Source organism: Miniopterus schreibersii (genome assembly GCF_964146895.1).
Source record: "Miniopterus schreibersii genome assembly, chromosome: 22".
Taxonomy (NCBI): Eukaryota; Metazoa; Chordata; class Mammalia; order Chiroptera; family Miniopteridae; genus Miniopterus; species Miniopterus schreibersii.
Window position 1 is genome coordinate 1,551,626 of NC_138124.1, and position 13,058 is coordinate 1,564,683.

General features: G+C 46.5%; 1 protein-coding gene across 1 annotated transcript; it reads right to left on the reverse strand.

The window, feature by feature from the left end:
• Positions 1-5,647: 5,647 nt before the first annotated feature.
• On the reverse strand, positions 5,648-7,195 carry MKRN3 (makorin ring finger protein 3; the record flags this gene model as incomplete). The annotated part of the gene is made up of 1 exon (XM_081124547.1): positions 5,648-7,195. The coding sequence occupies exon 1, from the start codon at positions 7,178-7,180 to the stop codon at positions 5,648-5,650; it is 1,533 nt and encodes a 510-aa protein (XP_080980673.1). The 5' UTR covers positions 7,181-7,195.
• Positions 7,196-13,058: the final 5,863 nt, after the last annotated feature.

The following is a 13,058-nucleotide window of genomic DNA, read 5'->3' on the forward strand; positions in this document are numbered from 1 at the left end:
TATCATCTGCCCAAGAGAGATGAATTTACATCCCTCTTTGAAATGTTTATGTCTCATTTTTGGTTTTGTGTAAAATGCATTAATTATCGAACTAACTTTAGCTGTCAGCAAAGAGACGGGATCTACTTGTTGTGCCTGACTCAAGAAGATATGACTATTTTCCTTTCACTGATTATTCAAAAGGATAAATATGTGGAAATATTTTTACTCTGATCCTTTCTAATATTTATTTTTACATTTTTGCAACATTTTTCATGAAGTTGATCACATGTGTATGTGTGTGTGTGTCGGTTATACTTTGGTATAAATTATGTCCTACAACGAAATATCATTAAGCCATGGAAAATGCAGGGAAATCCTGCCATTTGTAAAACCATGGATGATCCTTGAGGCATTATATGAAGTGAAATAAGTTAGAGACAAATACTGTATGGCCTCATTTATATACGTGGAATCTAAAAAACCAAACTCACAGGAACAGACAACAGGTTGGTGGATCCCAGGGGCAGGGAGTGGGAGATGGGGGAAACAGGGAGAGGTGAAAAGAGAAGAATTCTGAGATGTCCTACATTACACGGGTCCGAGTGTGAGAGACAGAGACAAGAGTAACTGAAGTTAACAGCTGTGGGCCACTGCTCGCATTTCTGATCGTATGTTGGAGTTTTAGTTCTTTTATTTCTTTTTAACTCATTGTGGTGACATTGGTTAATAGTTATATTAGGTTTCAGGTGTACAACTCTACAGTATATTATCTGTATACTGTATTGTGTGCTCGCCCCGCCAAGTCAAGTCCCCCTCTGCCACGATTTGTCCCCCCTTTACCGTCTTCTACCTCCCCCTGCCCCCTTTCCCCCTGGCAATCACCACACTGTTGTCAGTGTCCCCGAGTCTCTCTTTTTTTTCCCCTTGACTTAACCCCCTCACCTTTCTCACCCAACCCCCAACGTCTCCCCTCTGACAGCTGTCAGTCTGTTCTCTGTGTCCAAGAGTCTGTGTCCCCTTTGCCAGTTCATTTTGTTCCTTAGAGTCCACACGTGAGTGGAATCATATGGTACTTGTCTTTCTTCGGCTGGCTTCTTTCATTTAGCATCATCCTCTCCAGGCCCATCCCTGCTGTCCAGCTTCAGACAACCTATGTCGGGACCTCGAATCAACTTCCAGGCAGCTGTCTAAAGAGGAGCCGAGCGCCAGGCACCGCTGCATCCTGCTGTGCGCGAACTTTCAGAGAGGCCGCCCGTAAGCCATCAACAGTAGCACGTTTCCTCCTTACAGACTGTGCACTCGCTCCTTCAATTTTTGATCAAGTTAATACTTTATCTGTTTATTGGTTTTTCTCATTATATTCCCATTTTCTAATCCACTAATTTTTACTTGAATCTTCCTTAATTATTTCCTGGTTGTGTGTGCATCCATGTTTGCTGTTTCCTTAAAATTTACAGATTTGGATACGCGTCTTATTATGCGATGTGCCTCTCTGGACAATGTGTATTATATTGGTATTTAAAATTAGTTTTACTGTGAGCACAGATCAGCACTATCCTATAGATTAAGGTAGGCACAGTTTTTAATCATTTATTCTATCCTCCTAAATTATTCTGAATTCACTCTTCCATCAAATTATTTTTGAGAGATACTTAAAAGAGTTTTCATGTGGTAGTCGCTTCTTTTCTTGTATCGGAATCAGAGAATGTTGCCTGTAGTACTGATTTCTCGATTTCATCGACAGTTTCATTGTGATCCAGTACAATTATTTTCTGTTAGTGTCCACTCAACACTGGAAAATGGGATATGCTCTAAATTTCCACGGCCAAACTTCCGACATGTATCAATTCACTTTTTTGCACTAGTGCTGGGCCATTTTCCAAGCATCCTTTCCCATCTACACCACGCTGAGGGCTGTACTTTAGCATCTTCTGTGGAAGCAGAGACATCCCTCCTCGAGAGATTTACAAAAAGCGCAAAACAGAGAAGCATATGGGGAACCGATTTTGAACTAGAAATGTTTCCCTTTATGTCCCTGAAACTCAGTAAATGGATTCAGTGATGTGTGAGGCAACGCGGTTTCCACATCTTCGGGGAAAGAGCACCACGTAAAGTTTTAGCATCTTTGTGAGTCTGTGCATCCGTCAACTTGAGACACGTAAAGCGTAGGCAAGTCAGACTGCTCCACCAGGGCATATTTCACGGGGTTGCAATCAAACCAGGCTGAGTGCAGGAGTCCTCGGGGAGGAGGGGCCTGCACACTGCGTCACTCAGAGCAAAGCTCTGTGTGTTGAGGGGTCCTCTGTTCTTGACCTCTTTCTTTCTCTCTTTTTAATCCTCTCCAGAGAGGGAGGAAGGGAGAGAAACATGGATCACCTGCCCCCCGTACTTGCCCCCACTGGGGATCGAATCTGCAACTTAGGCATGTGACCTGACAAGAATCAAACCTGCCACCTCTGATATACAGGACAACGCTCCAACCAACGGAGCCACACTGCCCGGGGCTGACCTCTTTCTGAACGAGCTGATGAGGCAGGAAATTTATATTTTTAAACGTCATCTTATTTCTTATTTTACTCAGGCAGGCTTTTGTTATGTACTGTATTTTCAGGAACAGAATAGCATTTTTAGTTTTACCTGAATGACTTTTGCTGAAAAAATTACTTGGTCTCTTTGAAATTATGGCCATAAATGTAATGAGCCCCGTTTCAATGAAAATAATCATAAAATAATAATGTTACCCTAATTCAAGTTACAAAGATTCCAAAAAGAAAAACTTAGTGGGCTGTTAATTTTTGTGTCAGCTCTGATCAGGTCCACAAACACATGTAACTGCCGCTTAAAAAATACCATGTGATTCAAGCTCCTTGCCCAATTACATTTGATCCTCACAACAACCCTGCAGAGCTCATGCTGCTGTTGTACCCACTTCTCATACAGACAAACTGAGGTGCAGACACCTGGACTAACTTGCTCCGGGGTGCATGGCTGGTAAGAAACCGAGTCAGGATTCTAATGACTCTTTTTCTGTGGCCTGAACATTTTATCTTCTATTAACCCCTGTCCCACGGCACCTCCTGCACTTCATGACCACTGTCTGGTACAAGATACTACTGGAATAAAAGCGTGACCTGAGAACAAAGTTCTCAGAGCTTTCAGTTCAGTTTAAAAATCCTTCTGACAGCTTAGTCACCACTCAAAGCTCACTGGGTCAGCCCAGTCTTTGAGAGAGAACCATCTGCTTCTGTTCTTGGGTTTGGTCATCTAAGCCTTCTGAGCCTGCATCACTGGGGAGACCTTGGGGGTGGCACATATTTGGATTTTGTGTAGAATAACTCATCCTGCATGCCACTAACAGCCAGGCATCCAGCGCCTCCTGATGGGGGAATTCTTTAAATAAGATGGAATCAAGAGGGAAGGACTATGGGAAGGACCACAGTGAAAGCAGGCTGAATACTTACTTACCCATAGAATTGGGAATCATATAAGAGGGAGAGGCAGTGTGAAAATATGGGCAGTTGACGCACACTCTGGGAAGGGGGCCAAGGAATACTGAGTCTGGCAGCCCACAGATAAAGGCCCAAGGCGCCCACACTGTGTATGAGCTTATTTATGCCCACCTCTGTCCCACCTGGCTGAACTATCCATACTTAAAGATTGCAGGTGCATTTCCCGTAGCTATATTCAGGTGCCCCACCTATCCATGGCCCTATATGTGGGGATCACAGTGTCTGTGATCTGGACATATACTGAGTCCCATTCGCTGTCCCACTAATTTATACCTATAGGCCATAGTGATATCAGCAAGTAATTTAACCTCTCTACCTGTTTACCTCATCAGGATGATGGGGGAAATCATAGTAAGGTGGTTCTGGGAACAAAATTTATGCTTTGCAGAGTGTGAAGTACATTGTATAAACTCTGCAAATACATCGTCGAATCTCCTGGGCCCAGCTTATTTTCAGCTATCTTAGCCCAGAGAAGGGCATTCTCAATGTGGGGCATTTCCTACAGGTCCATTAAACTGTTAAAACTGAGCTCCTGAACTCACATTCTTTCCTTGTTCAGTTACTGAAAAGATGTATTAAAACTGTTCAATCAGATTTCGTATTTTCTATTCTTATCAATTATTTATTTGCATATCTGATGCTATATTATTAAATGACTACGAAGTTGGGATAGTTTTATCTTCCTGGTAAATTGTAACTAAATGTTTACATGCCATCCTCACTTATCTCCGGCAATGTATTTATCCTGAATATGCACTTTGTTTATAAGAAGCCACAGCATCTCTGCTGGATTGTTTCATCCTAGCACTTTTAATGGTTCTGTATCCTTATATTTTAGGTGTATATTTTAAACAGCAGGTCGTTTCTTTTTAATTATAATCAAGGCTGAAAAACTTTAACTTTTAGTTTTTAAAACATTTTCGTTTAATCTAGTTATGGTGTACCTGTGTTACAAACTTTCTGCGTTACTATTGTATTTAGTTTTTGTTCCTTTCTACATTTCAATTTTTGTCTTTCCATTTTTGTATTCTAATGGTTTCAAAATTTTTATTATTCTGTTCTCTCTTTCATAATCTTTTTGGCTACATGTGGAAAATTTTTGTCGCAAGCTCCTTGTGTAGAATGTCTAGAGATAACACAAAATACTGAATACAAAGAACTGTGTCCAGAATTGTGCCGTTATAAGGAAAAATGAGATGTTTGTAACACGCATTTATTTATTTATAACAGCAGAGCGAGCTATTAATGCCATCAGGGAAATAACCAACATCCTACTTAATAAGTCCTTTAAGATCTGAGCCATATTGGGCCAGATCCACTTGAATAGCCTTTTTCAATAGATGCTAATCACTGAAGCCTGTGAAAGGAACACAAGAATTATTCACCCACCTCACACGCACACAACAGCGAATTCTGCTAGCCTTGGACCTTTAGCTTCCAGTTCTACATTTAGTACATAAACATTATACTATATTATGGTATATATCCTTTATATATATATATATCTTCAAATAAATAACTTTTAAACTCACTTCTACGCACATATATTTATATATGTCTTCCATATATACTTCCAAATATAAGTAATTTCACATCAAGTTAAGCAGGATGGAAACATGTAAACATATACACCTGGTTCTGGTCAAGTACCACACAAAACCACAAGGTAACCACAGTTAAAAAGTGCACTTGAATTAGGGAAGAAACAGACATGTAAACAGCAGAGACGAGCAGCTGCACAAGGCCCCCCGAGGGTCCATTTCTTAAGGCTGTAGCAGCAAAAAGTTCCTTGTTCAGTTAAGACTTCTCCCTTCACCCTGTCCCATTTACTCTCGAGGGGCTTCAAAATGAGTGTGGAAGTCCTGTAAACACTAGACTAGACCTGAGTCAATCCTGTTGAAAACAGAGATGACAAGATAAACCATAAACTGACAGTCATATGCATTTCACCGAACAATAACGTTAAGGACTTTTTTTTTGGTTTGGTTACTTTTGTGAAGCACCACACTCCTAGGGGGAGAGAAATGGGGATGGGCAAGAAAACACATGAATGATCCATCCAAATGGCTTCGACACCTGCTGTACATGGTAGATGCTCTATCAACGGGAAACAGGCAACAGCGGATGGCAGAGCGTCAGCACAGCGCGTCAGCACACTACACCACATGCCACAGATCCGAGTGGAAACACTTCCCCAGCCCCCCCCCCCCATGAAGCATGTCCCACCGGTCCTCCGACAGACGGAGCTCACTGCCTCCCGGTGAAAGAAAACACTGACACCACAACAGACTGGCCAGCCAAAGCGTGACAAGCTCTTTGTTACGGCTTTGAAAAAGCATGCTGCCCTCTCCCACCTGCTCAGGCTCCAAAGGTTGTCTGCTGGATGCCCCAGCACCCTGCCTCTCAGGCTCCTCCTCTCCCTGGCCCTCGGGGTCTGCATGCTTGTAAAAACAGTCCTCTCCAAACGGGCAGCAGTCCCTGACTAGCGCAAAATACCTGCAGGTCTTGGTTTTCATCGCCTCCTTGTACTGCTCCACAAGCTTCTCCTTCTCCTCCGCCTCCTCCACCCAGAGCTCGCTGGGGATGACCAGGCGGGAGGAGACCCTGCACTGCGGGCAGGATTTGACCACCCTGCTCCTAAACTCTCGGGCCGACCTCCACGTGCGGATGCACTTAAGGCAGTAGGCGTGGTTGCAGTTGGACAGGATGCCGAAGCGGCGGTCGCTGAGGTTGGCTTTCTCAGACACCACCTCCATGCAGATGCCGCACACTTTCTCCAGGCTGCGCTGCACGGCGAACGAGAACCGCATGTCCTGCTCGTGGGTCTCCACGCAGGCGCGTCTGTGCTCTGCCCTCTGGGCAGCATCCCCCGGGTGCAAGACCTGCCGCCCACACAGGTCGCAGACCTCTCCGTGGACATACGCGCAGCTCGCCCCGCGGAAGCACTGCCCCATGGCGGCGTCGCGGCACAGCCGGCCCCCCGCGCCCGCGGCAGGGGCAGGGGGCGCCCTCTCGGTCACGAAGCCCCGCGGGGGAGCCTCGGGGGCGGCCCAGGCCCCGCGGCCCCAGTAGGGCTGCCCCGGCACAAACTCAACGGCACCGGCCCAGCCTTCGGCACCTGCTCCCCCCGCAGCTCCGAGGCAGCCGGGGTCTGTCTCGGCTTCAAAGAAGCCCCAGTCGGCCGCCCAGCCAATCACAGGCGGGGACCCCGAGGGCGCGGCGGAAGCGGCCCGCGCCACTTCCGGCGGCGGCGGCGGCTCCGGCTCGTAGTGCGCAGCCGCGCCGGCGCCGGGCTCCGCGAGGGCCTGAGGCGGCGGCGGCGGCGGCCCGCTGCCCTCCCCGGCCTCCTCCCGGCCCGGGAGGTCGTGGGAGTAGCGACAGTTCTCCCCCTCCTTGCACATCCCATGGCGATAATACCTGCAGACGACTTGCTTCGTCCAGGCGCCGGCGCGCCGCTGGCTCTGCAGCCAGCTGGGGCCGGGCCCGGCCCTGGGCCTGGCCCCGCCCCCGGCGGCGTAGGCGGGCCGCAGGCGTGACGTGCCCAAGGGGGGCGGGCCTCCGGCCGCCGAGCGCCGGAAGACCGGGCGCGTGCGGTAGCTGGGCCCGGCCGCGGCCTCACCTGCCGCCTGGGCACCTGTTGCGGCCCCGGCGTCTTCGCGGGGCTCAGAGGGAGCTGCAGGCTCTTCCATTGCACCTTTTACCCCCGGAAACGGTGCCAGGACCTGCCCGGTGCCGCTCCCTCGCGGGCTTGAAGCCCGGAGGCCGGGAGCCGTCACGGCGCTCCTTGACAGGGAGGTGCGCACCTTTTTTCCTTCCGCCCCGCTCCCGACTTCCGGCCGCGTTGCGTTCCGACTTCCTCCTCCGGTCAGGCCATGGCGGACACTTCCTGTGGGGACACCGGCGGTTCTCTCCCGAGTCCGCGCGGTCGGAAGTCGGCCGGGCGTGGGAACGCGGGCCGCGTGGCTACATTGTTTCGAGCAGGCGGGCGCGCGCCGCGCTCCCGGCCCCGCCGCCGCCCTCCGAGGTTCCCATCTGAGCGCTCCGGCCGTCCCCGCGGGCGCATCGCTCCCGATGGCTCGTTCACGCCCAGACACGCTTTTGTTTTAAAAATCGTAAACGCCACGACCCCCGTGTCCCCCCTCCCACGGTGCAAAGTCCGCCTCGCGGCGTCTGAAACATCTCACGCGTGAATTTGATGAGTTTTCTGTTCATCTTATGCCTACGTGGGGCTTTTTTAAAATTATTATTTTTATTTTTTGGCGCGGATGGACGCTTCGATCGTGTGGTTGTGTTGATGGGATCTGCTGTGGTCTTTGTTCTCTGGACCCGCGCGGCCGAGGTCGCGGGCGCTTCTGGCCGCAGCCCTTTCCTGCGCCTTTCGGGGGTCTCGGGGTCACCGGGGTTTTTCTGCCTGTCCTCTCCCCGCGCTGCGCGGAAACGCGGGCTCCTTTCAGTCCGGAGGCTGGATTCATAAGCCCCTGTCCCCTGGATGCCCCAGGCTCTTTTTTTTCTTTTTTCTTTTTCTTTTTGCTCTTGCTGGCTTAAGTCGCGGGGGCCCTTTGTCTCCCTGTTTCTGTCTCCGAGGTCTGTGCTGCGCTGAGGTAGGACAGCCTTTCCAACGTATCCTCTGCCATCCGCTCAGAGCAGTGCCTGGTAATCTCCACCTGGAGCTCTGTGTCATTTTGCAGATGCATTAGTTTAGCAAAAACTTCTAATGTTCCTCCTCTGCTAAGGGCGATTAGGAATATATCCTGAATTTTATCCTGTCGTTTTCTGAATATTTTTGAGACATTATTGCATGTTTCATCTTGATTCTCTTAATGTGATTATTTGCACTGATAGATCTTTAAAGCTTTAACTCCAAGCATAAATCTGTTATGATATAGCATCACTTTATATATTCCTGGATGTTATTTGCTAAAGCAAGTTTCTGAGAGGGTATTTTATATCCTAAATTTATATTTTTAAATGGGAGAAAGTCTGAAGATAGCATATAAATCAGATGGAAGCAAATAATAAAGTTAAATTAAAAAACAAATGTGAAGTAAGGGGACTGAGTCAAACAGAATCCTTTGAAATTATTATTATTATTGAAACTGGTAAATTTCTTTGAAATTTATTAGGAAAAAGACCCCAAAAAGGCACAAGTAGCCAAGATCAGAAATTTTAAAAATAGTATCACTACATTAATAACACATTAAAAATCGTGAAATAATATCAGGAACAAGATTAGGCTATTAGAAAATTTATATGAAATGGTCATATTTCTAGAAATATGTTTATTAGTAAAAATGACAGGATCAGTAATAAGAAACAAACATTGATCTGTTGGATAAATGAATCTGTAATTAAAAACAATTCTTTAAATGAAAGCCTTTAAAACTTTCTGTCTGAAAAAATAGAAAGGCAAAAAAGTCTATATTTATTATTTCAAGTTCTTGCCAGTAAAACAAGGCAAGCAAAGAAAAGATGTTAGAATTGGAAAGGAGTTATTAATAGAAGACGGCAAAAAATTGAGAATAACTTTCTGATAAAACTATTAGATTTAATAAGCACATTTAGTAAAGACATCAGATAGTTCAATGTAAAAGATCAGTTGTATTTCCATATGTTGTAATGTTACATATATATAATCAATGGTATGAAAGCATTTATAATTCATAGCATTTACAACATTAAAAGTTAACCATCTTTGGAATTAAGCTAATTAAAGTTGTGAAACTTGAAATCATTTTTTGCTCATGAAGTGCTTTCCCGCCATAAATCTAGGAACTTTCCTCCATTAAATAGTTACTGAGTTTTGTATGGGAGATGCCAGTTCTTCCAAAGTCTGACTCGAATTCTCTCCTGAATGTTTTTGTTAATAGATACTCCTTGAACATCCCCTAAGAGCTTTGCAGGAAAAAGACTTGGAGCACAGATACCAGGCTTATACAGGCTTTTCACAGATACACGAACATAAGAATCCTGAATATAAACCTGTTATTTGTTTTAATAGTAATATGTTCCAAGCACCGTTTAAATTATATTTGATCCATTTTTTGTAAACCAGCACCATGCAGTGGAACTTCTATGATGATTGTATATATGTGTTTTCCAGTACAATGGGTGCTAACGTGTGGCTCTTGAGCACTTAAAATGTAGCTAGAATCACTTTGGAACTGGATTTGTATTTTTTAAATTTCAGAATTAATTTAAATAGCCACACGTGGCTGGTAGGTGGTGTACTAGACAGTGAAGTGCCAGATAGTATTTGACCATCTTATTTCCTTATACAGGAGGGAACAGAGAAGGTTTCCTAACTTGGCCAAGCCTAGGCTGCTGGCACAGGGCACTGTTTGCTTTCAAACCCCCCACTTGGGTGCCTCCCAGTGATGTTCATGTCCTACCATCTCATAGTGAACTGTATCATCTAGTTTTATAGTGACAATATTTCATATGCACCATCAGAAACTAAATTGTATCTTCTGATTATAAATATCATGAGATTGACTAACTGGAAATACCGGGCAGTGCATCTTGAGGGGAAAGAAGCAAATATTTCCCATCCCAATCAAATCACTGTTCTCAATGAATTTTCTCTTTCATAGTCCATTTTCCTGTCCCATTTTTTTCTTTTTTTCTGGGCACCGATGCTGTTTTCACTTTGAACACACATCTGGTCATCTCTTTGGTTATTTGGCTCAGTGAATTCAAAAGCACTGAGGGGCTCGGGGGCTGAGACTGGACTGAGACAAACTGGTATACATACCCCAGTGTGCAGGGCTGCCCAAGATTTCCTGGCTGGGCAGCATTTGTGTGCCCATGTAGAAGGAATGGAAGGCACACTTGAGCAGGCTGTGCTAAGCAGCCGGGTCACCAGGGAGCAGAGTGACAATGTGGGAGGAGATTTGCAGCAATGCAGGGCTGAGACACAGTCCAAACAGCATAACAAAAGCCTGAGAGGTGGGAGACTAGTTGTGAAGTGGACTGTGGGGATCGACAGAAAAGAACCAAAGGCCCCTCAGTTTTTTATTCCAAAAGCTCAGGCCTGCTGCGCTGAGCCCTACATGGCTCATATGTCTTTATTTATTTATTATTTTAATTGAGCTTACTGGGGTGACATTGGTAAATGAAATTCTATAGGTCTCAGGTGTACAATTTTACAATACACCATCTGTATACTGTATTGTGTCTTCACCACCCCAAGTCAAGTCTCCTTCCATCACCGTTTATCCCCCCTACACCCTCTTCTACCTTCCCTCACCCCCCCTTCCCTCTGGCAGTCACCACACTGATTCCAGTCTCAGTCTCCTACACAAAACCCCGTTACAGTACCCTCTTTAGTACTGGAGTGTACAAGAGTCCTTCTGTCCATAATAAGTGTCATGAATAAGTTTTTCTCTAACTGTTCAGGTGCCTGCAACTCATATGGGATTCACCCTTGACCCCTCTACCCTTTCACCCAGGACCCCAAGTGCAGATTGATCAAGGTGCCATTGGTGAGTGTGACTCTTGAGCCAGTGCTCCCATGACACTCAATAAGGACTTGACTTGGGGTGATGGACACAAAATACAGTGTACAGATGACATGTAGAATTGTGCACCTGAATCCTGTATAGTTTTGTTAACCAGTGTCACCCCAATAAATTCTGTTAAAAGGGAAAAAAATTGAATTGAACATAGATCACAGATCAAAAATGTCACTTATATATAACATCAGTGAACAAAAAAACCCAAGATAGAGAATATTTTAAAAAGAGGGATAATTAACATATAACATCCTGTGAGTTTAAGGTGTACATTGTGATAATTTTGTACATTTTATATGTAGCAAAATGATCACCCCAATGTTAGTTAACACATTTACCACCTCGCAGAGTTCTAATTTGTGTGTGTGTGGAGAACTTTAAAGATCGACTCTCTTAGCATCTTCCAAATACACAAAATTGTGAACTATAACCACCATGCTGTACATCACATTCCCAGAAATTTTTCGTGTTCTAACTGGAAGCTAAGGACACACACACCAGCCGGGCACACCTGGCCCCCCAGGAGCTGAAGACTCAAGCATCAGGTCATAGGACAGGGACATTTGTCTTCTGCTGGAAGTAAAGTTCCTTTTTTTTAATTGATTTTAGAAAGAGAGAGGAAGGGAGGGAGGGGGAGATGTAGAGAGAAAAAGAGAGGGGGGGGGCATTGATTTGCTGTTCCACGTATTCATGCAGCACTGGCTGGTTCTCGTATGTGCCCTGACCAGGGATCGAACCCACAACCTTGGCGCGTTGGGGCGACGCCCTAACTGAGCGACCCGGCCAGGCCCTGGGAGTGAAGTTTTTTATAAAGTTACGCTGTGCTCGGCCATTTAGCTCGTCTTCCCGTTAGACTTTCAAGGATGCGAAGGACGCCAAGCGGCGCGTTCTAAGGGCTCCGGCCGGGTCCCGGGCAGGTGACAGCGCCCATCGCGGCGGAAGCGGCGGCGGCAGGGGCGCATGCGCATTGCGCGCCGCCCCGCGCCCGCGCGCACTCGGGGCGCAGCTCTCCGGGTCTCGGCGCCCCCACCCCGCCAACCCCTTCTTCCTCCTCCGCGCCCACAGGTCCCCCAACTCCCACGACCCAGGCCCGCTCGGAGCTCCTCTCGGGCCAAGTCACCTTCCGCGCAGGGCCCGCCGACTCCCCAGGGCTCCGACGGGGAGACCGGAGCGGAGAAGCCTGGGGCGGAGCGGCGCGGACTACATTTCCCACAATGCCCCGGGGGCGCTTCCGGCGTCTGGCTTCCTCCGCCAGGTGGCCGGGCTCTGGCTCCGCCAGGTGGCCGGGCTCTGGCTCCCGCGGGTGATGCTCCTTGGGGAGGTGCCGCTGCACCTTTGATGCCTGAACCCCTTTTATTTTAACGGTTGAGGAGAGACTGAAGGTAGGAAATATATAAACGGAGCCCCTTTTAGCCAAGTCGCTAAAATTATTAACATTGTAAAGGAAAGACCGCATTCTTTAAGTAGCCTGGGAACTAAAGATCAATTAGAACTTTGCAGTCCATCCTTCGCGTCTCTTAAAATGCTTTTTTCTGTTTGTTGTTTTTTTTTTCTTTTTTTTTTTCTTTTTTTTCTTTTCATCCTTTTCATTCCTTACGGAGCATTCTGGATAATTTTCCATGGTCTGTGTCCTAATTACCTAATTTGCAGTCGTGTGGTGTCCAGTCTCCAGCCAAATGCATCCAATCTGCTTTTCGTTTGAGTGATTCTGTTCTCACATGTAGAAAACACATGCTTCCTTTTCGAACCTTCTATGTCACTTCATTTAGGTTCCTGCTCCTTTCGTACTTCCTCAAGCTTGCCCAGTTCTTTAAATATAGTTTTATTCTCTGAGAGTAATATTTCAGTACTGAGTTATTTGGGAGCTGGTGTCGGTAGGTTATCACTCACAGTACCTCGTACCTTAGTCTGTTTAGTTACCTCTGTGTGTTTCTCATTGACTTTGCAAATGATGTCTGGGAATTCGCCAAGGCCTAGGATTCGGTTGCTTTGCCCAGGGAGGATCTGCACTGCTTCTGCCAACCCCTTCAGGGCATTATTAGTGCAAGATCACTTA